Here is a 26,666-nt window from a genome sequence, read left to right on the forward strand (position 1 = left end):
AAAAAAGAAGGTTGGAGTGGGGAGTTATGTATTTTGTTATAGCCCTAGCAAACTAATATACCCTCTGACTCACGATTATAGTTGAGATCTCTAATGAGGTTCTCAGGTACCTAACAGACTTCATTTTGTATCCCAGGGTGTTACTTAGCTATGGAACTGCGCTTCCTGGATTCTGAGTTTATTTGGCAAAAGTAATCCTATAGCCAGAGCCAGCCTGTTAAATGCATTAAATAGATAAATTCTCTTCCTTGTAACAAATATCATTCATCTACTTACCCAAGGTAAATAGGTACAACAGGTACAATTGACAAAGAATACCTTTTCCTTTGACAAAAGCTGCCTTTTTCTTCAGCTTCCTGAAGGATCCATGTACTAAAGGGAGTACATAGATCACAGGCCAGCTGCTTTGAACTCCTTCCATAGTTAAAGTCTCCTATACCCACCCACTCCCACCCAAAGTTACATGTCTTTGCTTCTGCTCACTCTACCATTCAAGACACAAGCACTCCCATGATTTTGACATATAGTATCCACAGTCTATCGATGCTATAGCTATCCTACTTATATACTACCTTTTATTTATATTATTATATTTTGTAGTTTTATATTACATAAATGATGTTACATTGCAATCACTTTTCTGAACTTGCTTTTGTACTCCAGCTTATCCTAACTTGCCTCCCTATTTCTGCTTCTTTCTCTTAGATCAATTGGATTCTTGGCTTAAATACAACAGAGTTCATTACAAGGGTATCAAGTAGCTTATTGCTACTTGAATTTAGGTAATTGGCAGGACCTGGGCCACTGGAGTCACATTCAAGGTCACAGCATGAAAGTCTGGTTGGGATACAAGTCTACACGGTTTCCACTCACTGCTGCTCTGCTGGGAGAGACCCAGCCTGATTCTGGGTCTATTCTGGGGAATAGATAGAGGGTGCTTGGATGCTCAGTCGGTTAAGCGTCCTACTTCGGCTCAGGTCACGATCTCCCGGTCTGTGAGTTCGAGCCCTGCGTCAGGTTCTGTGCTGACAGCTCAGAGCCTGGAGCCTGCTTCGGATTCTGTGACTCCCTCTCTCTCTGCCCCTCCCCCACTCATGTGCTGCCTCTCTCTCTCTCTCTCTCCCTCTCTCTGTCAAAAATAAATAAACATTGAAAAAAATAGATAGAGGCACTAACTTGAAGGACCTTCCACTGACAATTGAGATGGGGTCATTAAGTTATAATAATGACTATGGTGGATTGAAGCACATTAAATATATGAAAAATTGTAAGTTAATAATAATGTTTTTTAGAGACCTTATTAATTATCTTTAAAGATTTCTAGGGCACCAACTCATTATTCTAAAAATTGGTAAATAAAAGTGATAAAAATCAAGTATGTATCTTGTTTTCCATATGAACAGTATTTCAGGATACCAAATAGCTAATGAAAGAATGTGTTTCTTTTAAAATGTTGCTATTTTTGCACAGTGAAGGAAACCATCAACAAAGCAAAAAGGCAACCTACTGAATGGGAGAAGATACTTGCAAATTATACACCCACTAAGGGGTTAATATCCAAAATATATAAAGAACTTATACAATTAAACATCAAAAAACCTATAATCCAACTAAACCTGGGCAGAGAACCTAAACAGGCATTTTTCCAAAAAGACATCCAGGTGTCCAACAGACACATGAAAAGCTGCTCAACATTACTAATTCTTGGGGAAATGCAAATCAAAACTGCAATAAGGTATCACCTTACACCTGTCAGAATTGCTGGAATTAAGAAAGAAAGAAAGAAAGAAAGAAAGAAAGAAAGAAAGAAAGAAAGAAAGAAAGAAAGAAAGAAAAGAAAGAAAGAAAGAAGGAAGGAAAGAAAAAAGAAAGAAAAGAAATAACAAATGTTGGCAAATATGTGGAGAGAAAAGAATCCTCGTAACAGTTGGTAGGAATGTATATTGGTGCAGCCACTGGGAAAAACAGTATGGACGTTCCTCAAAAAATTTTTTTAAAAATATAATCAAATTACCATATGATCCAGCAATTCTACTAGGCATTTATCAAAAACAAAAACACTAATTTGAAAATACATATGCACCCCTATGTTTATTGAAGCATTATTTACTATAGCCAAGATATGAAAGCAACCCAAGTTCCCATCAATGGATGAGTGGATAGAGAAGATGTGGTACATATACTATGGAATATTACTCAGCCCTAAGAAAAGGATGAAATTTTGCCATTTAAGACAACATGGATGGACCTAGAAGGTACCATGCTAAGTGAAATAACTCAGACAGATAAAGATAAATAATTCACTTAGATGTAGAATTTAAAAAACAAAGCAAATGAACAAACAAAACAGACCAGAGACAAATTCAGAAAACAAACTAGTGATTTGCAGAGGGGAGATGGTGGAGGGTGGCGTAGAACGGTGAAACAGGTAATCGGGATTTTTTTTTTTAAGTTGGTTACTTAGACAATACCTACCTACCATCGCCTTTTTAGGGCCTCAGTTTAATGAAGACTTACAAAATCAATCTTCCAGATATAATTCTGGTCATGGGTAAATTGCAAAACAGTCAATCTTGGCCTTCTCCCACATTCCTTAAAAAATCACTCTTTTTTCCACCTGGGACCTATTTGCAAGACTGAATAAAGTCCTTTCCACCTGACTGCAATGCAACTGGGAGTCTCTACTAGGAAAAAAATTAGAATTTACATCAACATAGAAAGACCTCATGTATGTGATAAAGATCCTGTCCCCTTAGAGATATTCAGATTTCATTAAAGGACCTCCAAACATCAATATCATAAAGTTGTGGAGGGTTGAAGTCAGAACAATGGAATAACTGAAAAGTGGAGTATTTTGTAGATAAATAAGTTCTGTGCCCATATCATTGATGTATGGCTGTTTACATCATCTGCATGAAAATATTTTAGCTTTGTGTTAACAAACCATGATGATTTACAATCAAATGGCTATTCAACTTTATTAAGGACCTTATAAAACAGTACATTTAACAAAAGTATGTTTGTTTCCACACAATGCTTTTACATTTTTCTTGCCTTAGTTGTACCTAAAGCTAAGCCAATATCTTCTTTTAAGGCAGTTTGTTAATGGTATGTGTTCTTTAGAAATGAAATCTCTTTGGGCAACATGCAAAATTCAAATATCTATTGGCAATACACTTTTACAAAATATTTATGATGTTTAGAAATAGTAAACCTCAACACCCACAGCTCCAGGGATGGCAGGGAACATACACACAAAATCACGAAGACATTATCAACCAGTCAAGCACATTTTGGCTAATATCCAGTCACTTTAAAATAGCATTGCTTGTATTGGTCAGGAAAAGAGTTTTAAAATATTTATAGATCAAAAGAAAGGGTCAAAGAACGGAGCAAGGAGCCCACCAAGTTAGTTAATAGGGCAGCCCTACTTAATTCTCTCTGCTTCCAGCTGTAGGGGGTAATCAATACAATTAAACCCACAGTTTAAAAGCTTTTGTGGAAATTCAAATTGTTACAGAAAATTAGTCAAGGGCTAATTGCTTCCAAGGGAATTCATTAAGTGATATTTGTCAGAAAGGCATCTCTCTAGTGCCTTTTAAATGTGATTTGACCTCAGGGTAAACACATATTCCAATGATACTTTCTTTGCTTAAAAGAAACCAGTTTGGGGTACTATCTTCTGAACTTATCCCTTTTGGGGAGGGATAGGCAAAAGTCAAGGAGCACAGCTGCTTTATAAATGTTGCTTAAATATGGTAATCAAAGAAGTCATATCATTTTTTATTTTTGAAAAGGTTAAGAGATTTTATTTTATGTCTTCTAAATGGAATGCCCTTGTATTTTGCATCCATTAGTTTCACTGTATATAACTGAGTTTACATTTCCTTGAAATGACATGTCAGTGTGTGTAAAGTTTATTGGGGTAATTTCTAAATTGAGAGAGAACTTCACATATATCTGTATATGTGGATCTAAGCTCACCTCAACTGGTTCTGCAGGCCAGAACCAACAAAGATCTACTTTAATCTAAGAAACTCAATGGAAAAAAAGTCAATATAATAAGTCAGACCTGATAAACTCAATTTTGGATCATGAGAAAATTTTATATCCAAAAATACAAGCCATTACAAATCCAGATTTAATTACAGCAGTATCCTTATAAAAAAGGAGGAGTCCATTATTTATGAGCATTATGAATACTTTTCCTATCTAAAAGCTATCTAGAGTTACTAAAAATATCTATACTTCATTCATAAAAATTGACCCACTGGATCAAAGTGTTACTTCCCAGTCTAGGCTTTACAAATGTTTCTGGTAACTTGGTCCTGGCAAGTGCCCTTGCTCCTGCTGGCTCCATCATAATCACTGCACCCTATTCCTTGAAACATTATAAAGAATGATGAGCCTCAAACCTCAAGAATTCCTGAAAGTTGCTATTAAATTAAAAACGGAGTAGCCAAATTCTTTGCAAATGAATTCTTTGATGAGGAAAATTATTTCCAACCTATATCAAGAAGGGAATTTTTTTTTAGGTGCCTAGGGAAGAGTAAAGGTGCTGAGTATATTAGTCAAGGTCACTTGGGAAGACAATTTTGTGGATTCTTCTTCTGAGCTCCTGAGTAGAACCCTCAACTCTAATGTCCTTCAGCTCATACCAATACCAGCTTAGCCGTAAGTCTTCCCAAAAGTAGAGCTGGTCTATTCATATATTTATTTGGTTTCAAAGAGCAGGAAGCCTGCAAAGGTAGAGAAGCGCTGATGGTCCCCATGAAGAGCGCCATTGCCCATTCTCAGCCAAACCTCATCCCCTTTGGCCAGCTTCAGTACTGCATGGTTGCTGGATGTGTCCGATTTCCCCTTTGTTTCATAGCTGTAAGGAAAAAAAAGGCACCAGCTACTTAGTCTTTGCAGTAGATAGCCACCTCTTTACCAAAATATGTCCTCATCTTCTCCCCCAGACTCTCATGCATTTGAAGTCCTGTGACTAAGTTCTCTAAATGGCATGTGAACAGAAATGACATGTACCACTAAAAGGATTGGCTGATACAATTCTCACAAACACCTCTCCTTGCCTCTTCCTCATTATGACTGTGTGGAATGTTAATGACAATGACCAGAATGACCTTGGAAGCAAAGTATTGTAGCCTGAGTTCTTGAAGACTAGGTAGAGGCCAAGTCTTTCTCACTTGCCCTGACCTGGAACAACCACTCTGGACTGTTCAATGAGAAGAAAAGGGATTTCTATTATGTTTAAGCCATTGAGTTAATGTTGCAGCAGCTTAGTCTACCCTAACTTATTGGTACTGAAGGAGCATTCTGTTATAAACTAAATTAAACTGAAATATAAACTAAAATATGTTGTGTTTGCTCATGGTCAGGCAGAGAGCACTGAGGAAACAAATATTGTGGGCTTGAAAACTGTAGATCCATGTTGTGCTGTGGCAAAACATTTAGGAAAACATCTGATAACATGGAAGACAGACCTTATGTCTATCAAGCCTATACACTAAGAAAGGAAGTGACTAGAAAAGCCAAAATTCTCTTTGCTGCTTTTAGTGAGATGTTTCTACAAAAGATGAGAACTGACATGTTTGAAGCACAGGAAGCAGAAAGGGTGAGTCTAGAAAGTTGAGGCCTAACAGGGTTGGAAAAGCCAAATGCTTTTATACCAGAAAGAGCAGAGGTAAAATTGATGTTGTCCTATTAAGATCTCTCATTTAATCTGATAGACACAGCCTGCGACATAACCTGATGGATTAAAAATATTGCCTTTCTACCCAAATCTATTGTTTTAGAAGGCCTTGTGGTAGCCACCACTGGTCAAGACAGAAAGGCATGAAGATAAGGAGTCAAGGAAATAACAGACGGAAAAACTATCTGTCAAGAAAAGAATGTTGGGTGTTGTTTACCAACACATGTAACTGACTGGCAGCAAATAGCACAAAAGGCTGCTAAATGTCTGAGGAAATGATATTACTCAAACCTGGCTTACAAAGGGCTTGGGGTGTTTGACTAAATACTCTTAGCCCTCAAATTTGCACCAGCAGGAATTGGGCTGTGAAAGACCGCAGGGAAAATCTATTCATCTTTTAGATGTAGCCATGGAGACATATAAATAAGGAAGATCCTCCCAGAGGACAGAATCAGGGACCGAAGAGAAAACAGCCAAGGGACGTCTGAGTAGCTCGTTTGTTTAAGTGTCAAACTCTTGATCTTAGCTTATGTCAGGATCTCAGGGTGAGAGATCAAGCCCTGCATGGGGTTCCTTGCTAGTGTGGAGCCTGCTTGGGGTTCTCTCTCTCCCACTCTCTCTGCCATTCTCCCATGAGCACAAGCTCTCGAGCCCATGCACCTGCACTCTCTGTCTCTCTGAAAATCAATAAACATTAAAAAAAAAAAAAAAAACAATAGCCAAGAGACTGATGTGATGAAAAGAATTGTTCATTCCTAAGACTCAGGGCTTGGAGTTGGTTGCATGAACTACAGTTTAGGCTGTCTTCCTTGGGGATGGAGGTGGGAAGATATATATTCTAAATGTAGGAAGAATTCTATTGAATTCTCTGCCAGAGGGGCAGAAAAGCCTAGCTGTTCACCAGACTCCATTTCCCTGCTTCCAGAGGAGGAGTTCTATGTTTCCTTGCCATCCTTGCATTGGTTGGGGGGAGTTAGGGAAGGGGAAGTATGTGTCTCTGTTCTCTGAATAGAATATATGATGCGTAAAAATTTTCACAAGCCTGTTGCTCTTTTCTCCTTCTGACTGTGGCAATGACCATGACCAACAAGAATTTGAAAGTCAGTTTTACAGGTGAACTGCTCTCACCACTCTGTGTCCCTGAAAACCCAGATGGAGCACCTCCCTCCCAACCGCCACGAAATCCCTCCTGTACCTTGTCTGCCTTGTCCTTCCCCATCCTAGATCTGGTCAAGCCACACAGAGCTCTGCATTGTGTGAGCTACCATATTCTGGGTCTCTATTTTGCAGTAATTTCACCTACTCATCTTTCTCTCTTTTGGTTTTTCAAAGACATCTTTGCACCAGAAGCCAGGCTCCTGAAGAAATGGTATTCTTCCCAAGTTTTCAAAAATGACAGAGGTTAGATAGTAACCACAGTGTTTTTGATAGATAACTCACCACCCACTTAGTTATGGGAAAGATGTTGGTTCTCTGCCTCTTTCCCCCACACTAAGCTTATATCAAAACAAGTTGTAATATTTCTTTTTAAAATTAATTTTTTTAGGGACACCCGGGTGGCTCAGTTGGTCAAGCAACTGACTTTGGCTCAGGTCACGATCTGCCGGTTTGTGGGTTTGAGCCCCGTATTGGGCTCTGTGCTGACAGCTCAGAGACTAGAGCCTGCTTCAGATTCTGTGCCTCCCGCTCTCTCTGCTCCTCCCCTATTGGCACTCTGTCTCTCAAAAATGAATAAATGTTAAAAATAGTACTTTTTTTAGGGATGCCTAAAGTGGTTCAGTCGGTTAGGTATTGGACTCTTGATTTCAGCTCAGGTCATGATTTCACAGTTCCTGAAATTGAGCCACACAACAGGCTCTGCACTGACAGTGTGGAGCCTGTTTGAGATTCTCTCCCTCCCCCTTTCTCTTGACCCCTACCCACCTGTGTGCACACACAATCTCTTTCTCAAAATAAATAAATAAACTTTAAAAAAAAAAGTAATTTTTTTACAAGGAACTCTAGGATAAATATCAGAGTGGCAGTACAGCCAAAAGAGAGGGGCCTACTCTGCCAGCTAAGGAAGATGGTGGAGAAGACCATCAATGGGGCTAAACTCTGGCAAAAGGGGTGGGAGGATGGGAAAACAGAGGAAAGGGCTGAGAAAGAAGAAAAGAAATTATGAGTTAAGAAAAGAATACAAATGATTAGTTATGGGGAGTATTGTTAGTAATTAGCTCAAGGCCTCTTATCAACCTGCTTATTCTCAGGTTTATAAGATTTATTTCTTCCCAAATAGTAATTATAATTGGGCCATATATTGGTATATAGGAGCTCTCAGTAGTGACAAGGGTCATGTCAGGCTCTGTTGATTCCTATACACTCCCTGGCACTTGCCAGCCTTTGAGCAAGCAGTGGTGGCATGGATGAGACTGTGATAGAGACGACCACCCACCTGTACATGCTGAAGACTGTATTGCCATTGTGCATGAGGTACACATATACTTCTTCAACATCCTCGTGCTTCATCATGCTGAAGGTGAAGAAATACACACCTGAAAAAGGCAGGTATTTATCCACATTTATATTAATGTCTTGTACATTGAGGACCGAGACATATGCCACATGACTTCACATTTTTTGTTTATATTCTATATGGCATGTAGGTTCTTCTTGGCCTTTATTTGTATGAGTGTTCCTTTGTCTGTTCTCATCTTCACAGTACTTTAAACTTTTTGCGACCTTCCCAGTGTGTGCACTGTGTGTCCTTAATAAGACTACAAAGTCTTTAAAGGATGGAGTAATTTGGGCTGTATCTCACTCCCTCCTCTTCCCAATAGCGTGCTTACAGTGAAGTATATGCTATTCCTAGGTATAGATCAACTATCATTAGCACCTGCCACAGGACCCATATAGACAAGGCATATAGCCCTGCATGGATGAACACATGACCTCTGTGGCCTAACAAAATGAGCCAAGTGTAGCATTACAATGGATGAGTAGACTCATCACAGAGATGTTAGCCAAAGATAAGAAGTATTATAGCACAGATAATACTAATAGTTCTGAAGAAATAGTTTTTGTAACTTATCATGTTATTCATTACTCAGCAGCATGACCTTGCTACTAACAATATGGATACTTCTCATTTGTAAAGGACGAACATATTTGAAGAGATGTGAGTTTTCTTGTAAGATTCTAGGCCACCTAACAGAAAGGAACTTCATATGGCCTGATACACCCTGCATGCCAGTGTAGAAAATACCTTCACTGAAAGATTTAAGAGAATCCAAAAGCAGAGAGATGAGCAAAAAGGAAAATCTTCCTAACTCCAAATGATGTGGGATTTGAGAGTGCATTTGGAAAGATGATGAATACACATCATCAGGCTCTTATGGATTTCCATGCTACATTTTTAAACTGATGACCTTGTCTTGGCCCATGTGAGCTGCTATAACAAAGTGCCACAGACTAAGGAGCTTACAACAACAGCAATTTATTTCTCACAGTTTTAGAGGCTGCAAGTCAGAGACCAGGGTGCCAGCATGGTCAGGTGAGGGTCTTCTTCCAGGCTACAGACTCCTGATTGTATCCTCGCATGGCAGAAGGGGTTAGGGGACTCTGTGGGGCCTCTTTCATAAGGGCACTCATCCCATTCATGACAATTCTACCATTGTGAGGTAATCACCTCCCAAAGACCCTACCTCCTAACACCAATAAGTTGTGCAATAGGTTTTCAATGCCCAAGTTGAATGCCAACCTTCAATGCCCAAGATTTTCAATGCGAATGAATTTTGGAGGGGCACAATGAGACCATAGCAGCAAGCCTTGTAAGGGAAAACCCCAGAAACATCTTTTTTTAAAAAAAATAGCACTACATAGTTCTATGTTCCTTATCAAAGGTGCAATTAAGTAAGATAGAAGCTGTAAGGACACCATGTTGAACCACCTGCTTTTGACTCAAGTTGAACCAAGTGAAAAAGTGTGATTATGCTTCATTTAGCACCAGGCTCACATATTCAATATACTCAAAATAAAGGAACTGGTGTAAAACTCAGTCCTATCATTCACATGCCTAGAGATTGGTTCACAGGTGAAAAGGAAAGTCAGATTAGAATTAGAGGACTCAAACAAAGTAGTTTATATGTGTTTAGGTTTTTATTTTTACAAAACTTCTCATTAGATACACACACACGCACACCTGTGACAATTTCTAATGCCTCAAGAAGATAAAGCTGGAATCAAAATGTCAGGAAACGATATTAGTTTTCCTGAAAAAATAATGACTACTATACAAAATCGATTGCAGAAGCATTTTAGAAAGAGCAGACTAAGAAATTAGATGGGGAATAAATGAAACGCCTAGAGGTGCAAATATAAAAGTGAATACATATTATATCCACATATGGCTTCCTTCTGCAGGGGAAGATACTGAAGACGTGAGGCAATACACTTACAGTACAGTTTTTAGGTCTTTGCATTACTGTAATTGCAAAAATCAGCCTTCTCTGTCTCGTCCCTCCCAAAGCTGAAAAGTATAAAATGGTCATTTTGTAATCTATTGGATGAGGTTTAAAGTGAAAGACCAATGATGGTTGTTACCATTAGAATTATGCCCAGCCCCAGAGAGTTCTGAAAAAACTACTAAATCTTTGAGCTTCAATTATAAAGCCCTTGAGAGCAGTGGAAGCTTTGAGCATATCTAGGTGATTATGGGAATTGCAGCACAGAGAGTGTTTAACAAAATAGTTATAGGAAATTTATAAACCTTCAGAGCAGAAAATCATATAAGAAGTTTTAAAACTGATTGAAGTGTGATGAAAGATTGCTTCTATCGTTTTTATGTCTGTTTCTGAGTTTAACTGGGTAGAAAAAGAAAGGCATTAAAACACTTGCATCAAATTTAACACGGCCATTGCATTTATCAGAATTTTCTTCTTTTCCTTTCTGGATACCATATAGAGAAATAAGGAGAACTGAAAACAAACACCAGAAAGAATCCATCTTCCGTAAAACTAGGAGGCTGAAAAAAAAATTCATAAACTTAGATACTTGTAAGTCTGTTGAATGCAACAGACAACAGGCAGAGTCACATGGAGGCAACATGGGGGCTTGGCAGGGAGTTCTGAGGAGGGCCAAGCAGCAGCAGACCTCAGTTCCAGAAAAAGTACCTTCCCTGATGGAGAAGGGTCACTCTGAAGTACAAGTGCTGAAAAGAAGCTCTTATGAGCAGGGCCGAGATGAAGCCGGAGTTATGTTTGGTGGGGGATAGGGGTGGGGTTGCTAGATAAAGTACAAAACGTGCGGGAAGTGGTCCTGAAGTGGCAGATTTCAGAATCCACCAGCAAAAATAAGGCTCCTAAAGGCAAGAGGACCAGAAGTGCAAGGCTGGTTTCAGAAGTCTTCGAAGACCCAGGGCTGTCAGGGGAGGAAGAGGAAATGTGGCCACACAGAGAAAACACACAGAAGTTCCATCCTGAAAAGAACAGAGTGAATCCCTTGGTGCCAGGAGAGGGGACCATTGAGTTACCAAGCCTGGAAGTATGCTGGGGTCCCTCCCCCTTCCTGAGAAACTACTGCATGTACTGGTCTAGGAAAATCCAACTCATCCAACCATCAGCTAATTTTAGAAAGTAGAAAAGAAGAGCAAAAGCTACCAAGAGTGGAAGAATACTCACCAAGAAGAAATGTTGTCATGTAGTGGATGGGAAATGTAACTAAATACTCCAACATGAGTTTAAAATATGTTAATGAAGCAAATCCTTCTATGAAAGAATATGAACAGAATGTAAGAACTCATGGCAGAAATATCCAGACAAGAGAAGGAACTACAAAATGGGACTAAGGGTTAATGTAAAACAGAAAATGTAAAGAAAGTATCACAGAAACAGGACAGAAGAAATTGGAAAAAGCAAAAAGGAAAATCCACCCTCAGATTATCTAATTAAGGACATGCAGAATAGTGATAGAGGAGTGTCTGTGTGGCTCCGTTAGTTAAGTTTTAGACTCTTGGTTTTGGCTCAGGTCACAGTCTCACAGTTAATGAGTTTGAGCACCAAACTGGACTCTGTGCTGACAGTGCAGAGTCTGCTTGGGATTCCCATTCTCTCTCTCTCTCTCAAAAATAAATAAACAAACATTAAAAAAAAAAGAATAGTGACAGAAAAGCAAACAACATGAAATGGAACTAAAGAGCAGCAAGAGGTTAGAGAAAATAAAAGATACAGAAGACAGACTAAGAAAAGTTAAAAATAAAACCAACAGACTATAATTAGAGTCCTTACGAAGTTAACCAGTGGTAGGTCTACTAAGGTGCAGGGGGACAGGGTTGGGAGGCTGCTGGTGAGTGGTCAACCCCAAAGGGGAGGAGTATTTTATCATAGACATTGTTTAGAATTGCTGGACTATGATGACAATAAAAATGGAGTTACTTTTTAATTGGTCTTATTATGCTTTAAAAATATCCCATAGGCACTATGCCCACGTATTGCCTGATTCCTAACACAAGTCAGACTATTCCCGATGCTACCCCACTTGAGTACAACGGTAAGAAAAAATAGTATTTATATCTATATTTAAAAATATAATGCAAAGGAACTTTTCAGGGCAAAAAGAAGGCTTACATCCATGTATTGAAAGGACAGCAGGAAAAGCCCAGAATGATCAGCTCGTGGTGCCCAAAAGTAAGGAAGTTATAGGGGCTGAATGTTGGCTTCCGAATAGGCCCTTGTCCTAAAATCCCCAGGAGCTGTGAATGGTACCTTATATGGCCACATGGACTTTGCAGGTGTAATTAAATTCAGGATCCTGAGATGGGGAGACTATCCAATTACCCAGGTGGGCCCAAGGTAATCATGCTGTCCTTGAGAGCCCAGGAGGTCAGCATCTGACAGGAGGGGATGTTGACAGTAGAAGGGAGAGGGAAGCCATGTGGCTCACAGAGAGGGCACGCTGACAGCCTCTCAGGCTTGGAAGAGGCCAGCTAGCAAAGGAAGAAGCATTGCCTCCATCTTAACATCAGCCCAGTCAGACCGATTCTGGACTTCGGGCCTCCAGAGTTACAAGTGAATAATTTTGTGTCATTTTAAGCCACTCAGTTTATGGTAATTCATTAGATCAGCAATAGGAAACAAATACAGAAGTGCTCAAGAAATTTTAAAAATTTAAATAAAAATTATTTAAAGGATCAGGCCCTCCTCAGGGCAGTGGCATGGGAGGATACTGTTATGACACATTAAACTGTGAGAATTATGATCTTAGGACTTTTAAATGCCCTCTGAGGGATTATTTGCTTCAGTTCAAATAAGAGCTAAAAAAACCTTAGTAACCATGGTTATCATTTTTTTGTAAAGCATCCTCGTCTTTTTGAATTCTAATTCATTTACTGTGAAATACAACAGAAATCCATATATGGGCGGATTGTTTTCACCAGAATCAAAGAATTCTCAACTCTCTAAGTGTCTTCCTTTCTTTGTTTCCTCTCCCTTCACCCTTTTCTTTCCCTCCTCCCTCCCTTCCTTCCTTCTTTCCTTCCATCCAGATTGCTAGATTGATTAACTCAGTCATTCATTTATTTTTACATCTCACCTGATACTGGGGCCCCGAATCTACCAGTCATGACGTCAAAGAAGTTTCCAATGTTGGTCTCAACGCTGCTGAAGATAATTCCGCTGTTCTGATTGCTGAAGTGAGTTGCCAGAGAAGCCATGAATGCAATCTAAGGAAAGAGTTGGGCAGTTAATAGGAAATTTACCTTAAAGGAATGAGGTTTTTACAAACATAAGTTTATCTCAACATTCTTTGTAATAGCTAGATTGGAAATAAACAGAGAAAGAATTAAATAAATCATAGTAATTTCTAACATTTTTATGCTATGCAGCCATTAAAATGATATTATATATCAACAGTTCTCACCATGTGTTTCAAGGAGTATTGAACTTCTAAAGGCTATTTGAAATATTAAAATCCTAATACCGGGAAAATTTGGATGAAATCTACTTATAGTTATTAAATGCACATGAGCATGTTAAAGGATCTGAGAAGGCCTGCTTCAGATAACCATTTAATTTTGCTCACCTATGTTATTTTTTCCCCAAAATACCTGTGATATTATGATTTATAATAAATACACATTTTTTTCTTTGTCCTGGCTTCTGGCATAGAGTTCCCGAAACCATCCGAATATTTTAAGTGATGAGAGAAATCAAGTGGTCTTTTGTGATGTTAATGAGGTGACTTTGGCAAAGCCCCTAGGCAACCTAAAGATGGGGGCTGTTTGCCAGTGGAATCCACCACATGATTAGAAACTTTGGGCCCCACCTCACATCCAGGAAGGGCAGAGGGGCTGGAGGTTGAGTTCAATCACTAGGGGCCTGCGATTTAATCAAACATGCCAGTGCAATGAAGACTCCATAAAACTTAAAAGGAAGGGGTTCAGAGAGCTTCCACGTTGGCGAACACGTGAAGGGGAAGGAGAGTGGTCCTCGGTCTCTGAGAGGACATGGAAACTCCCCAAACCTGGCCCGAAGCATCTCTTTCATCTGGCTGTTCCTGAATTATAAAAAGCAGTGACTGAGTAAGTAGAATGTTTCTCTGAGTTCATGCTAGCAAATGAACTGATCCTAAGGAAGGGGTTGTTGGAACTTCTCCTCCATAGGCAGACTGTCAGAAGCAGAGATGACAACCTGAATTTGCGAGTAGCATCTGAAGTGGGGGCTGGGGGCAGGGGCGGGGGCGGTGAGTCTTGCTGGGCTGAGCTTTTAACCTTGGACTCTGATGCTGTCTCCAAGCAGGTAGTGTCAGAACTGAGTTGCACTGTAGGACACCCCGTTGATGTAGGACAAATATTTGGTGATGTAAGAAAACCCCCCACCCTGGAATTGCACCATTACTGGCCAGTCACATTTGAAAATCAATGCCAGCGGTGCCTGGGTGGCTCAGTTAAGCAACCAACTTTGGCTCAAGTCACGATGTCTTGTGGTTTGTGAGTTCAAACCCCACATTGGGCTCTCTGCTGTCAGTGCAGAGCCCACTTTGGATCCTCTGTCTGCCTCTCTCTCACAAAAATAAATAGACATTAAAAACAACAACAACAACAACAACAACAACAAAACCTATTGCCAATCCCCCATCCAAAGGAGTCATTTTAACTGAGTGTGAGTTAGATCAACACATTCTTTAACTTGCTGGGACCACCTGTCTTCATAAAATGGGAGTTTTAAGGGAGGGGGTGAGAGAAGAGAGAGAGTGAATTATTTGAAGTTCTGAAAGACTCAGGGGTCTGCTCTGAAAGCAGGCCTGGGAGAATGAACACAGAAAGGATCTGAACAGTCGGAAAAGACAGCATGAGGGCCCTGGACACAGAGGAAGGGGAAGGTAGGGGTGACACCAGAGGAGGGATTTGGAAATAAGAATGAAGGGGCCTGGAAGTCACCCTTCTTTCCATGGTGCCTGAGGCCAATCGACCCTCCTCTATAAGTCCTCCTTTAAAACATGTGAAGGTATTTCTCCCAATTAGTACATTGCAGTTATTTATTTATTTTTTTAATGATTATTTATTTTTGACACACACAGAGACAGAGGGTGAGTGGGGGAAGGGTAGAGAGAGAGAGGGAGACACAGAATCTGAAGCAGGCTCCAGGCTCTGAGCTGTCAGCACAGAGCCCCACGCGGGGCTCGAACTCACGGAGTGTGAGATCATGATCTGAGCCGAAGTTGGACGCTTAACCAACTGAGCCACCCAGGCACCATGATACATTGTAGTTTTAGGGTGAAATAGTTGATGGAGTAGTTTTATAATTGCCTAAGATATGCTCCATCAAACTGGCTACGTCAGGGCTCCCTGGCCATTGTGTAACCATCACGGGTTTGGAGTTAGAATTTCTATCTTTGGGAATGTTAATCATCCATCTTATTGGACACCCTTTACCTGGCCAAATGGCATGTGGCTTCTTTGTAAATTTTTGCCAGCACATTGATCCCAGGTTGCTAAAATCAATAAACAGCATTCATTTACAAGTGACAAAACCCCCAAAGCAGTTAGAGAAACACAAAAGACCTCTCGGGTTACAACTTAAAAAACAAGAGGCCCAGAAAGTTGATGGAATTTATCTGTGGTCAAACAACCACCAGATATGCCCAAATAAAAGGTAAAGTTTTCCCTCCAATTGATCTTTCAGATTAAAGTCTCTATATTCTGGTTCTTTAAAAGTCTCTCATGCTATGGTATGTTCTCTCAATGACACACAGGCCCCTACCTTTGATGGGTCCACTGCACAATTTTTCATCTTTTTTTAAAAATGTTTATTTATGTTAGAGAGAGAGAGACAGAGTGTGAGCAGGAAAGGGACAGAGAGAGAGAGAGGGAGACACAGAATCTGAAGCAGGCTCCAGGCTCTGAGCTATCAGCACAGAGCCCCACACGGGTCTTGAACTCACAAACCTCGAGATCACGACCTGAGCCGAAGTCAGAGCCTTAACTGACTGAGCCACCCAGGCACCCTGTGGATGGTGCACTAGCAATACACATTCAGTGGAAACCGTACTTCAAATTTTGATTTTAGATTTTTTCCCTGGGCTATGAACACGTGGCAGATCCTCTCTTGTGATGCTGGACAGGGGATCAACAACCGATGATACACTTACAACCATTCTGTACCCACACACCGTTCTGGCTTTTTTTTTTACTTGTAGTAGAGTATCCAATAAATTACATGAGATAGTCAACACTTTATTACAAAATAGGCTTTGTGTTACATGATTTTGCCCAACTATAGGCTAATGGAAGTGTTCTAAGCATGTTTAAGGTACGCTAAGCTAAGCTATGATTTTTGGTAGGTTAGGTGTATTAAGTGCATTTTTTAAAAGTAGGCTTCATGCCCAGTGCAGAGTCCAACATGGGACTTGAATTCACAACCCTGAGATCAAGACCTGAGCTGAGATCAAGAGTCAGACCCTTAACTAACTGAGTCACCCAGGCACCGATTAAATGCACTTTTGACTTACCATGTTTCAACTTAAAATGGGTTTATCTGACATAACTGTTAGAAATAAGCCCGTTGACTCAATCAAAGGAGGGATGTGGAGACTCAGAGCACAGTGAAGCGAAGCTTTATTCAATGTTCTTGCAAGAGCAGGTGTCTGATAGGCAGGCACACTTGGGGCAGTTACAGCAGGCAATTTATCTCCTAGCGTGAAAGTCCCTTCCCTGGTTCCTCATTGGCTGAGCACTACAGAGGTTACACCCTCCCCTGGACGTCACCCATGCCCATGTAGGGCAAGGAGTAGTCTGATTGGAACAAACTATATTCCCTGAGGTGATGCAGGAACTTTCAGTCCCTCCTCCTTTTATTCTTTAGCGCTTATGGCAAAGCCCATGAAAATAAACCCGTGAAAAGGAGAGGGGAAGTGAAGTGTCTAAGGGTTTGGAACTCCATTGTTGGGGGTGGGGGAGGGTCGTACATACTTCCAATAGGTTGTAAATCTGCTGTTAATTAGACAGCATAGTTTTTATTTGGTATTTCTGAAAATGAATCATCTTCCTTACTGCTTGTAGTAACCCCATCATAAGTTGAGGAAGACCTATTTTATTTTAACCACAGTCATATTTCATATCAGCCAAAAACAACTTTAGTAAAAACTGTTTTCAATGTTGATAGGAATCCCTTGGAAAAATCGATTTAAAAAATATCAGCCAGAAAATAAAGAAATACCCAAGATTTAGTCATTTTCTTGGTGACATAATCTTACATTTGCAAATTTTAGATGTTATTGGCAACTAGAATTTTGAACATCACTTAAAAGAGAAATAAATAGACAAATGAACACTTAAGCTTAGGATAAAATATCCTATTATAGCCTCATAAATAGATTCAAACACTTTAAACTGAAATGAATGTCATCAAGTCTAATCTAATCTAGGGTGGATCACAAAAATAAAATGTCTCTACTGATAAAGAAGATTGAAAAGTTTAAATAGAAACTGTGCCACAAGGTCTTGAGTTGATAGAGAATACTTACATATTAGTATCCATATATGTGATTTGAATTGATAAATGTAACAAAATTAATAAATAAGATATTGTAAGTAGACATTTGACCATTCTATTTATACATCTAAAGATTTGTATATTTGAATTGCCAAAAAACCTTTTTTATTTAACACATCTTCTGATTTGGAAAATGGCAGATTAGTTGATACTCAGGGCTGCCCATGGATTTGGTCCATGAAGATTGTTGAATTTCAACTTTAAATGCCTTCCTAAGAATGATTTCAAAATGCTCTTTGAACAACACAGGCTGCCTGAGGGGGGCAGGGGCGGGGAGGGATAGGGGGTGTTGAGTAAAGCCAGAGGCATACTGGCCATTGGCCATTGGTTGAGGGCTTGTCTTAAGAAGTACTCAGGCCTTCTGACTTCTGCACTGGAAGGGTCAGGGCAGTTTGAAAGTCACACAGAGATGTGCGCAAGGAGATTTACCTGCAGTTCCGGAGGAATCCCTGGGTAGCCCTTCTCTCCTTTGGGGCCATGCTGCCCCCGTTCCCCTCGTGGCCCCAGGTCACCTTTGTCTCCTTTCTCACCTTTGGCCCCTTCATGGCCAGTGGCTCCATTATTGCCATTGTTCCCATGGTTTCCTGAAATTACAAGCAGACATCATCACAGGAGAAAGCCTCCATCACTCACACCCACCTTCTATTTTTATACAAATGCAGACCTTTTCTTCATAAAGGTTCAATCTCAATTGTAAAAGAAGACCATTTGAAAGCAATCCTGAACACAGCCAAGGGGTCATCATCAAATCGGATTTCTTCCACATGGGACACTGAAGACAGCCTTCTTAGGTATCAAGTCTCCAAAGCCTGTTTTTCTTATAAAGCAGGAATTGGATGAAGAATTTATGAGGACTGATTATCAAAGTATCATTTATAATAGCAAAGATCAGAAACCACTTAAGTGTCCACCAATACTGGAAGAGCTAAATAAAAAAAAAAATACATCCAATAAATAAGGCTATATAGTCACAGAAAAAGAATGCTAAAGAAAAATATTTAATAATATTTAATAATATTCAGACACTTTAAGATTAAAAGGTTATGAATCAATAGAGATAGAATGATGTTAGGTATAAATAATATTTATCTATTACATAAAAATATTTCACGTTTTTTTTTTCCTGAATGGATGGAACATGACTGGCTTTTGTATCATGCCATGTATCTTTTTTTGTCTCTGCATTTTTCTACAAAGGACACATACCACTTTTACAACTGAGGGAATGTAAAATCATTGCTAAACATTTTAACAATAATTTTGAAAGCAAGACTTGGATAATGATTTCAACTCTTTGCCGCTAAGAGACAATTCCTACTAGTCTTCCTTTATTTTATACTGGTTAAATTTTACACCCTTTTGCTAATTATTTTCCATGCTACCTTTGGTCAGTTATTATACCAGGCTTGCAATCCTTCCAGATAAACAAACTTTGGCGGTGTTTACAAGTCAATGGACTAACAAAGCCACTCTGATTGGGAAATATTTGGCTAAGGCCAGCCTGTTCTGTAAGCTCGGAAGAGTTTAGCCCTCAGAATACTTTAGAGGAGTCTGAATATTCTCTATCCACAATCACTGCGCCTGCTGGCTGCTACCATTGACATCCCATGACATAGATTCCAAGACAGTAATCATAGTTTAAAGTCTAACAGAATGTTTTCTCATTTTAGATTTGGTTTCATAAGAGAAGCCACTCAAAAGTACATAAAAAAATTAAACCTCATTTGATAAATGTTAATATCAATGAGGGTAAGTTAGAGGAGAGCAAGCGGACTTCTGTCAAACACTGAGAAAAAGTCCTAGCCCAGGAAGGGGTAGGGGAAGAGGAAAATAATCCTCAGATGGATCTGGGAGCCTAGAGAATCTAGGCTACCCTTTCCTTGGCTGACCCCAGATACTAGCCAGTTCTCAGAAGCTCTGTGCCTGGGGCACACTCAGTAGAGTAGGATGGCTGAATGGAGCCCAACAGCATTTCCCATGCCACTATGTGGTACCGGAGCCCAAAATGTTCCCATGAGCCCAAGAGAGGCATGAAAGTCAACAAAGAACTAAACATGGACAGACTCTGAGTCTCAGGGAAGAAAAACTTAGCTGGACATAGAATCAGATAGAAGGATGCATGGCTCAGCGAATGGTACTGTGGAGATGGCTCTAACCAGACCGACAGGTGCGCATCTCCTCCGCACCTTCACTTCGGAAGTTCCCTGAAAGTTAGCGCATGGTTGCATGAAGCACGTTGTGGCAGAAACACTGAAACAAGAGTATGTCCAAATAAGATCGCATAGTTCTGTACTCCAAGCTGGTGAAGAACCCCCGCTCCCGATGAATCTGGTGCCCCAGAGCTCTTCACACCTTTGGGATTCTGCAAGCGGGATAAAAAATAAATTCTATGGATTTGATAGTATATTGTTCCACCTAATTGGCTTAATAAATCCAGGACTCTCCCAAACTCTCTTTTGGATTTCCACGCACGCTGTTTGGACCACACGCAAGTGAACCCAAATTATTTAGATTCACCTTGACTCCTATTTTGGCACAGTGCACAATTAGACTGACAACAGTGCCTCCTCTTTCTCATCCTTACCTGGAATGCCAGGGGGGCCGGGTGGTCCAGGGGGGCCTTGGTAGCCTCGGAAACTGTACTCTCCGTGGCAACATTTGCTGCAGTCTGGGGGCAGTCCTCCGGTTTGTGGAGACTTTAAAAAGATACAGAGAAAAGTTTCAGAGAATGGCACTTGGGAGTAATTAGGATTTGTGAATTTCCTCTGGTCTCAGCCCTTGGGTAAGTTAAACTCCAAACACCCTACAACAACATCAGAAAAGATGGTGTGGCATGGGAACTCGAATGGCAGGGTAGCTAAAGTGAGCTGATGACTCAAAGGACAAGGAAGCCAGCGGGTCAAAAGAAACGCATGCTTTCTGGAAGGAGTGTGGTGTTGGCAGGGGGTGGGGCAGGATTTCTGGGAAGACTGTCCTGAGGCTACCAGTGACAGCAAAAGAGGAGAACCCTTCAGAGTGGATGTGAAGGCACCCCTCTCTTTCCCTGCTGCCAGCACCCTCGCATGTAGCTTGTTTGAGTAGATGACTCTCAAATGATAAGAATTATATTATCAACTTCAAAGATGGTTAAGACTTTCTATATTCATGATACTGGGGTAAGGGTTCTTAGAAATTTTGAATTATAATGCTACCTTTTCAGCCACCGCACACTTAAATTGCCTTAGGAAATTAAGGAAACAAAGCGTTCATTAGTCCAGTAAATTTGTATTCATTATCTACATCTTGAAACAACTTTAACTCCCTCTGAATAGGTGTTCAACTAAGGGGCACCTGGGTGGCTCAGTTGGTTAAGTATCTGACTTAGGCTCAGGTCTGATCTCATGTTTCCTGAGTTCAAGCCCAGCATCAGCTTGCTGCTATCAGCATTTGGATCCTCTGTTCCCTTTTCTCTACCCTCCCCTGCTAGTGCTCTCTCTCTCTCTCTAAAAAAAAAAAAGATAATAAGTATTTAACCTCATGTTCTGTTTCATATTTCACTTCAAAATTTTAAATGATTTTCACATCATTCAAGCCAATATTCAATGAGTACTTAATGGGCACCCAATGTATTCAAATATGACACTGAGTGGACTTGTGTATTTATTTAAAGAAAAATCTCTAGGGGCACCTGGGTGGCTCAGTCGGTTAAGCGTCCGACTTCGGCTCAGGTCATGATCTCCCAGTTTGTGGGCTCGAGCCCTGCGTCGGGCTCTGTGCTGACAGCTTGGAGTCTGGAGCCTGCTGCTGATTCTGTGTCTCCCTCTCTCTCTGCCCCTCCCCTGCTCACGCTGTCTCTCTCTGTCTCTCAAAAATAAATAAATGTAAAAAAAAAATTTAAAGAAAAATCTCTAAACTCTGTGCTTAAGGTAAAGGACCTATAGCTCTAGCGGGAGAGTTAGATTTGCTTATAAGATTTAGTGTGTCATTAAATTGGTAACTTGTTTTTTAATTATATCATGCAGAATAGTTGTGGAAACTTTCCTAGACATGAGTTATAATTCAATGGTCTTTTGAAAACAGCACATTGTTTCTAAAGGATTCATTAGAAAAGGAAGAGAGGGAGAAAAAGAGGGGGGTAGGGGAAAGGAAGGTTTTAAAATTCACGTTTTCTCTATCACTAGAAATCCAAGCAGAAAAGTGAGTCAAGGCTTTGCATTGCTGCACAGACTTTGCTTTTTTTCTTTTCTTTTTTTCTTTTTTTTTTAAATCAAAAATGGTCTTGGACTCTTTCTTCACTCCCTCATTCCTTTTTCCTAAAGCCTTCCACCAAGCCATTCAGGGAAAATGCAAAACAGCCAGCTCAAGCATTCTCTTGCAACAGCTCAGAGCTCCAGTCTCAAGTGATCAGGGACCACAATTTGAAACTAACCCCCGTCTCGTCTTCTGCCCCCCAGACTCCACACTGGCCAGATATGGGAGTCTGTAAAATCCTTTCATAAAACTGGTGAAGGAAACAAAAATCAGCTAAAGGAGGTGGTCTGAGACGGGCAAGTTCAGACGCTTGGAAATCCAGACACCACAGCACTGCCCCACCTTCCAATCCAAGGATGCAATGTGAGAAGTAAGTATTCCATAATTTCCTGGTATGATTTTGCTAATGTGAAATACAGCTTTTTAAGTTCCAAGAAATCCAAGGCTCTGCCAATAATGGGCTTTGGGGAAGAAGAAGGGAGGGGAAAGGAGGGAAAATCCTGACATGGACCCATTAAAGAACAGAATTGAGTCACTGAGATGTTAGGAATGTTAGGAAGATGGCTGTACTGGAACCAGAACTCCCATCTCAGTTCTGTGTGGCTTTAGTGATGTCACTGCCCGCCCCCCCACCCCCCTCCCACCAGGCGTCGTTTTTCTTGTCTACTAAATTAGGGCACTGGGTAACATGGTCATGAAGTTTCTTTCCAGCTCTGAGAGCAAGCAAAGATACTAAGGTCTTTTCCAAACCCTCCAATAATGGCTTAGAAAGATTTTATTCTTTTTTTTTTATTAATTTTTGTAAATGTTAATTTATTTTTGAGAGAGAAAGACACACACACACACACACACACACACACACACACACACAGTGTGAGTGGGAAAGGGAAGGGGCAGAGAGAAAGAGACACACAGAATCTGAAGCAGGCTTCAGGCTCTGAGCTGTTTTTGGCACAGAGCCCAACACGGGGCTTGAACCCATGAACTGTGGAATCATGACCTGAACTGAAGTAGGATGCTAAACCGAATGAGCCACCCAGATGCTCCAGAAAGATTTTATTCTTAAAGTTGAGTGTCTGGGTGTGAGAAGTTAGCTCCAGGAGTTAGGACTGCTCAGTGTCAGAGCTCACTAGGACTGGGGTGTGTGCCCAAGCTACTTGGGAGTGCCTTGAGAGCAGAGAGCTGCCACCCCAACAGGGAGGGTCTTCCGGTTTCTACTAGCTGGGCATCTCCTGAGAGTCCTTCACAACATGTTCCTCTGGCCTGGTCTTTCAAAATTCAATCCAATGGAATAGTGCTTGTGAGCTTTTGAGGGACTCTTCGACCAAGCTGGATGGGATGTGTTCACTCAGAGGTTATCACCTAGGTAAGGGAGAATTACATACTGGGGAGTCACTACATATCTCCCTCTTACCATCTCTCCTAGTCAGGTCCAACTGGAAAGCCAAAGACACAAAAATGAGCACCATGGGAGGAGGTAGGTGTCTCTAAGACAAGTTCTGTACGTTTTATAGATGAAGGTGATGGGGCAGCTACTCAGATTTGAGCTCTGCTCTTAGTGAGTGACTTCTCAGAAAGAAAGCCCACAGCTCCTTCTTTACTGGAAGAAAGAGGGAAGAGAAAGGAGGAGGGAGGTGGAAAGAAGGGGAGAAAGCATCCATGAGAAGGAGGGGAGACTGATAAAGGTGACTGACTAAGAACTGCAGAGAATAAACTGCCAGGAAAAGAAAGACCAAGTCTACTCTCCCCTGATCTCTGCACACTCTACCCACCACAAAGCCCATGGCCAGAGTCCTCTTTCTAGAACACACACCAGATCACCTCACTGCCCTGCTGTGAACAAACACAACTTTCGATGGCAAACTAAGGTCTGAGCTCCTTAACCGGCCAACAGAATCTTCCGGGCTGGCACTAAGATCATCCCGCTTTCCACCCACAGCTCAGGAGCTCCAGCCACACTCATTCCTCCCAGGCTTTGCTGTCTCACATATTTTTAAATTGTATTTCTTGTATGGATAACCATCCTTTTTGTCTCACCTTTGAGATCCAATTCAGCGGCCACCACCACTCTGACACTTTCTCCCCAAATGCCTTATTTGCAGAGATTTTGTTTATCATATGGTATTCAATTATCTGTTCATTTATCCCTCAGAGAGCCCTGCAGAACTGTCTGGACATAGGCTTGGACATATTTATTCCCATCGTAAAGCTTGGCGCATAGTAGGGGCCCAGGAAATCATTGGTGGAAGAATGAATGAAGAAAAAGAAAAAAGAAAAGAGGTGGGGGACATAGGGAAGAAGGGGAACACAGTAAAACCTTAAATGCAGTGTGAGTCTCCATACCCATTGGCAGGCACGCCATTATCGAGGATCTCCAGAATATCAGTGAGTCTAAATCTCCTCAGTATCTCCTATTAGGTTGTCTGTCTGTCTGTCTGTCTGTCGGTTGGTTGGTTGGTTTTGAAAATACGTCTGGAGCCCAGGAGGGTTCAAAAGCCCCTCTGACTTCAAAAAAAAAAAAAAAGCCAGAAAGTGACTTTTTATCCTCTTGCATCTGACTCCAGTGTGCTGGCTGCCTCCCACCAGAAGGTAGGGCAAAGTAGAAATGTAATTTGGATTCCAGTGGTCTTCTGGGTGTTGGTTGCCAAGAAATAACAACAAACGATAGCCTACATCTGCCTTCTGCTGCGTCTGGGGGCTCACACAGCGAAGGCCAGGAAGGGCCCAGCAAAGATCCCATCCACTGAAATGGAAAGGCCAGGTCAAGGCTTGGACAAAAATGAAAATATCTTCACCACAAAGGAAATAGAAAGTAGCATTAGTCACCCCCTGGCAAAAAGATTGTCAGATGGGGCAGGGCCTGGGTGGCTCAATAAGTAGAGTGTGTGACTCTTGATCTTGAGGTAGTGAGTTCGAGCCCCACATTGGATGTAGGTTACTTAAAAAAAGAAAAAAGATCGTCAAATGAAAGGACAATCTCTAAAAGTGGCCTTTGAAAAATAAGATTGTATTTGGAAGTTATTTCTTTTGTGACTCCTTACAGAAACAATTTTTTCTTGACACAGCCTCATGGAACAGTCTGGGATTCTGCATTGTGCTGTTGAGTTAGAAGTCCCAAGTTAGAGGCACCTGGGTGGCTCAGTTGAGCATCCGACTTGGGCTCGGGTCTTGATCTCACAGTTTGTGAGTTCGAGCCCCATATTGGGCTCTGTGTTGACAGTTTGGAGCCTGGATCCTGCTTCGGATTCTGTGTCTCCCTCTCTCTCTGCCCCTCCCCTGCTCACACACTCTCTCTGTCAAAAATAATAAATAAACATTAAAAAAAAAAAGTTCAACCCTGATTTAAAAAAAAAAAGAAGAAGAAGAAGAAGAAGAAGTCCCAAGTTAGCCCCAGATCTATAGCTGATCATGTGTGGGATTTCAGGCTGATCATATCTCCAGCCTCAACCCAGACTTTTCAGTCTGTGATAGGACGGGTTTAGATTTCAACTGCATGAACCTTTTCAGGGACTATTTAATGCAAAGACACAGTCAATTGTTGTTGTAAAACCTCTTTGTTCAAAGTTCCTATGATTTGAAGTAACTCTTATTGTCCCCCTTATCTGATTTCAACATACTAGATGTGGAGAAGGTAAGTCAAAATTCATTTTGTCCAGTTCTTAATGGTTTAATTAAATGGAGTTTCACCAATTGACAATTCACTACACTGAAACCTTACCTCACTCCTGTACTACCCCCAAAAGAGTTAAAGATGTTTCCTTGGATGCCGAGTTTACACCCAGGGAAATAAATCAAGTTCTTTGTGATTATCAGGCATTAAATCACACAATGAAGTTTTGCTTTTTTGTAAACATGTAGTCTTTTTTGTTCTAACTCTTTGGTTCACAGGCTGAACAGAGAGGCTTAGCAACCCAGACTGCCATAAATCAAATAAACAGGCCTGGCATGAAATGTCACAGTCAACTAACACATCAAAGTGGAAAACTCAAAGGGCAGCCTCTCCCTGCTGGGAAGGATTAAGAAAATCCAACTCTCTTACGATCTGCAAAAGATCCGTCTATCTGCATAGGTCAGCACTACTTCGCACACTAAGAGAGCAGGAAAGAAACTAAGTCACAGCACAGCAGGGAGCCCGCCGCTCCGTTCTCCTTTCTCCTGGGGGACACTCTGTCTCCGCACGTCCTCTGCTGATTTTCTAACAGAGACCACAGTCCCCCTGGTCCCCCAGAGCAACCCAGAAAGACACCCACAAGCAGTCTAGCAAACTTCTAGAAAGCACTGATCCTAAGAATCATAGCTGAAACAAGAACAACAGCCAAACTCATTAAGCTTTCACAGTAACCCCTTAGAAGAGAATTCCGAGTACCTGGCCCCAGAATGGGGTGATCTGGGCTAGGTCATCTACCTCAGGGTGCGGTAGCTCATCCGGTCTCAGGGATTTTAGGTCTGCAGAAGTGTTATTATCCACAGTCCCAGTATTAGGATGGCTCCGCTCTCTCACTTTCTCCCTCCGGGAGCCGCTACGGCCAGTCTGCTGGTGGCTTTGCACTATTCTCGCCACCACTTTCTTAGCTCTTCCGCTCACCTCCATGTATTCATCTTGACAGAGGCAAAACGGGAGGAAAAGCAAAGCCAGCAGGTGCCAACAGACGAGCTGCCTCCCGCGCATGATTGTCAACAGAGCCCCAGAGCCTCCCGGAGAAGACGGGCGAGGC

At 41.1% G+C, this 26,666-nt stretch overlaps 1 protein-coding gene and 1 long non-coding RNA gene across 4 annotated transcripts; one reads left to right on the forward strand and one right to left on the reverse strand.

The window, feature by feature from the left end:
- Window positions 1-2,952: 2,952 nt before the first annotated feature.
- Window positions 2,953-26,644, reverse strand: C1QTNF3 (C1q and TNF related 3). 3 transcript variants are annotated; one of them, XM_019450686.2, is made up of 6 exons: window positions 26,537-26,644; window positions 20,306-20,417; window positions 18,151-18,305; window positions 13,262-13,391; window positions 8,130-8,229; window positions 2,953-4,873 (listed from the first exon to the last, which is right to left on the reverse strand). In XM_019450686.2, exons 1-6 carry the CDS (start codon window positions 26,618-26,620, stop codon window positions 4,714-4,716), a joined length of 741 nt encoding a protein of 246 aa, XP_019306231.1. In that variant the 5' UTR covers window positions 26,621-26,644; the 3' UTR covers window positions 2,953-4,713. The 3 variants fall into 3 exon arrangements, with proteins under 3 accessions (XP_019306231.1, XP_019306230.1, XP_019306228.1); XM_019450685.2 differs by having other exon boundaries at window positions 26,357-26,620; XM_019450683.2 differs by having other exon boundaries at window positions 26,318-26,620.
- Window positions 22,052-26,666, forward strand: LOC109267725 (uncharacterized). The gene is made up of 3 exons (XR_002080235.2): window positions 22,052-22,321; window positions 23,378-23,428; window positions 26,559-26,666. It is a non-coding gene; the product is annotated as an uncharacterized LOC109267725 (long non-coding RNA).

Source organism: Panthera pardus, unplaced genomic scaffold (assembly GCF_024362965.1).
Source record: "Panthera pardus isolate Hobbes unplaced genomic scaffold, ASM2436296v1 HiC_scaffold_2, whole genome shotgun sequence".
NCBI lineage: Eukaryota > Metazoa > Chordata > Mammalia > Carnivora > Felidae > Panthera > Panthera pardus.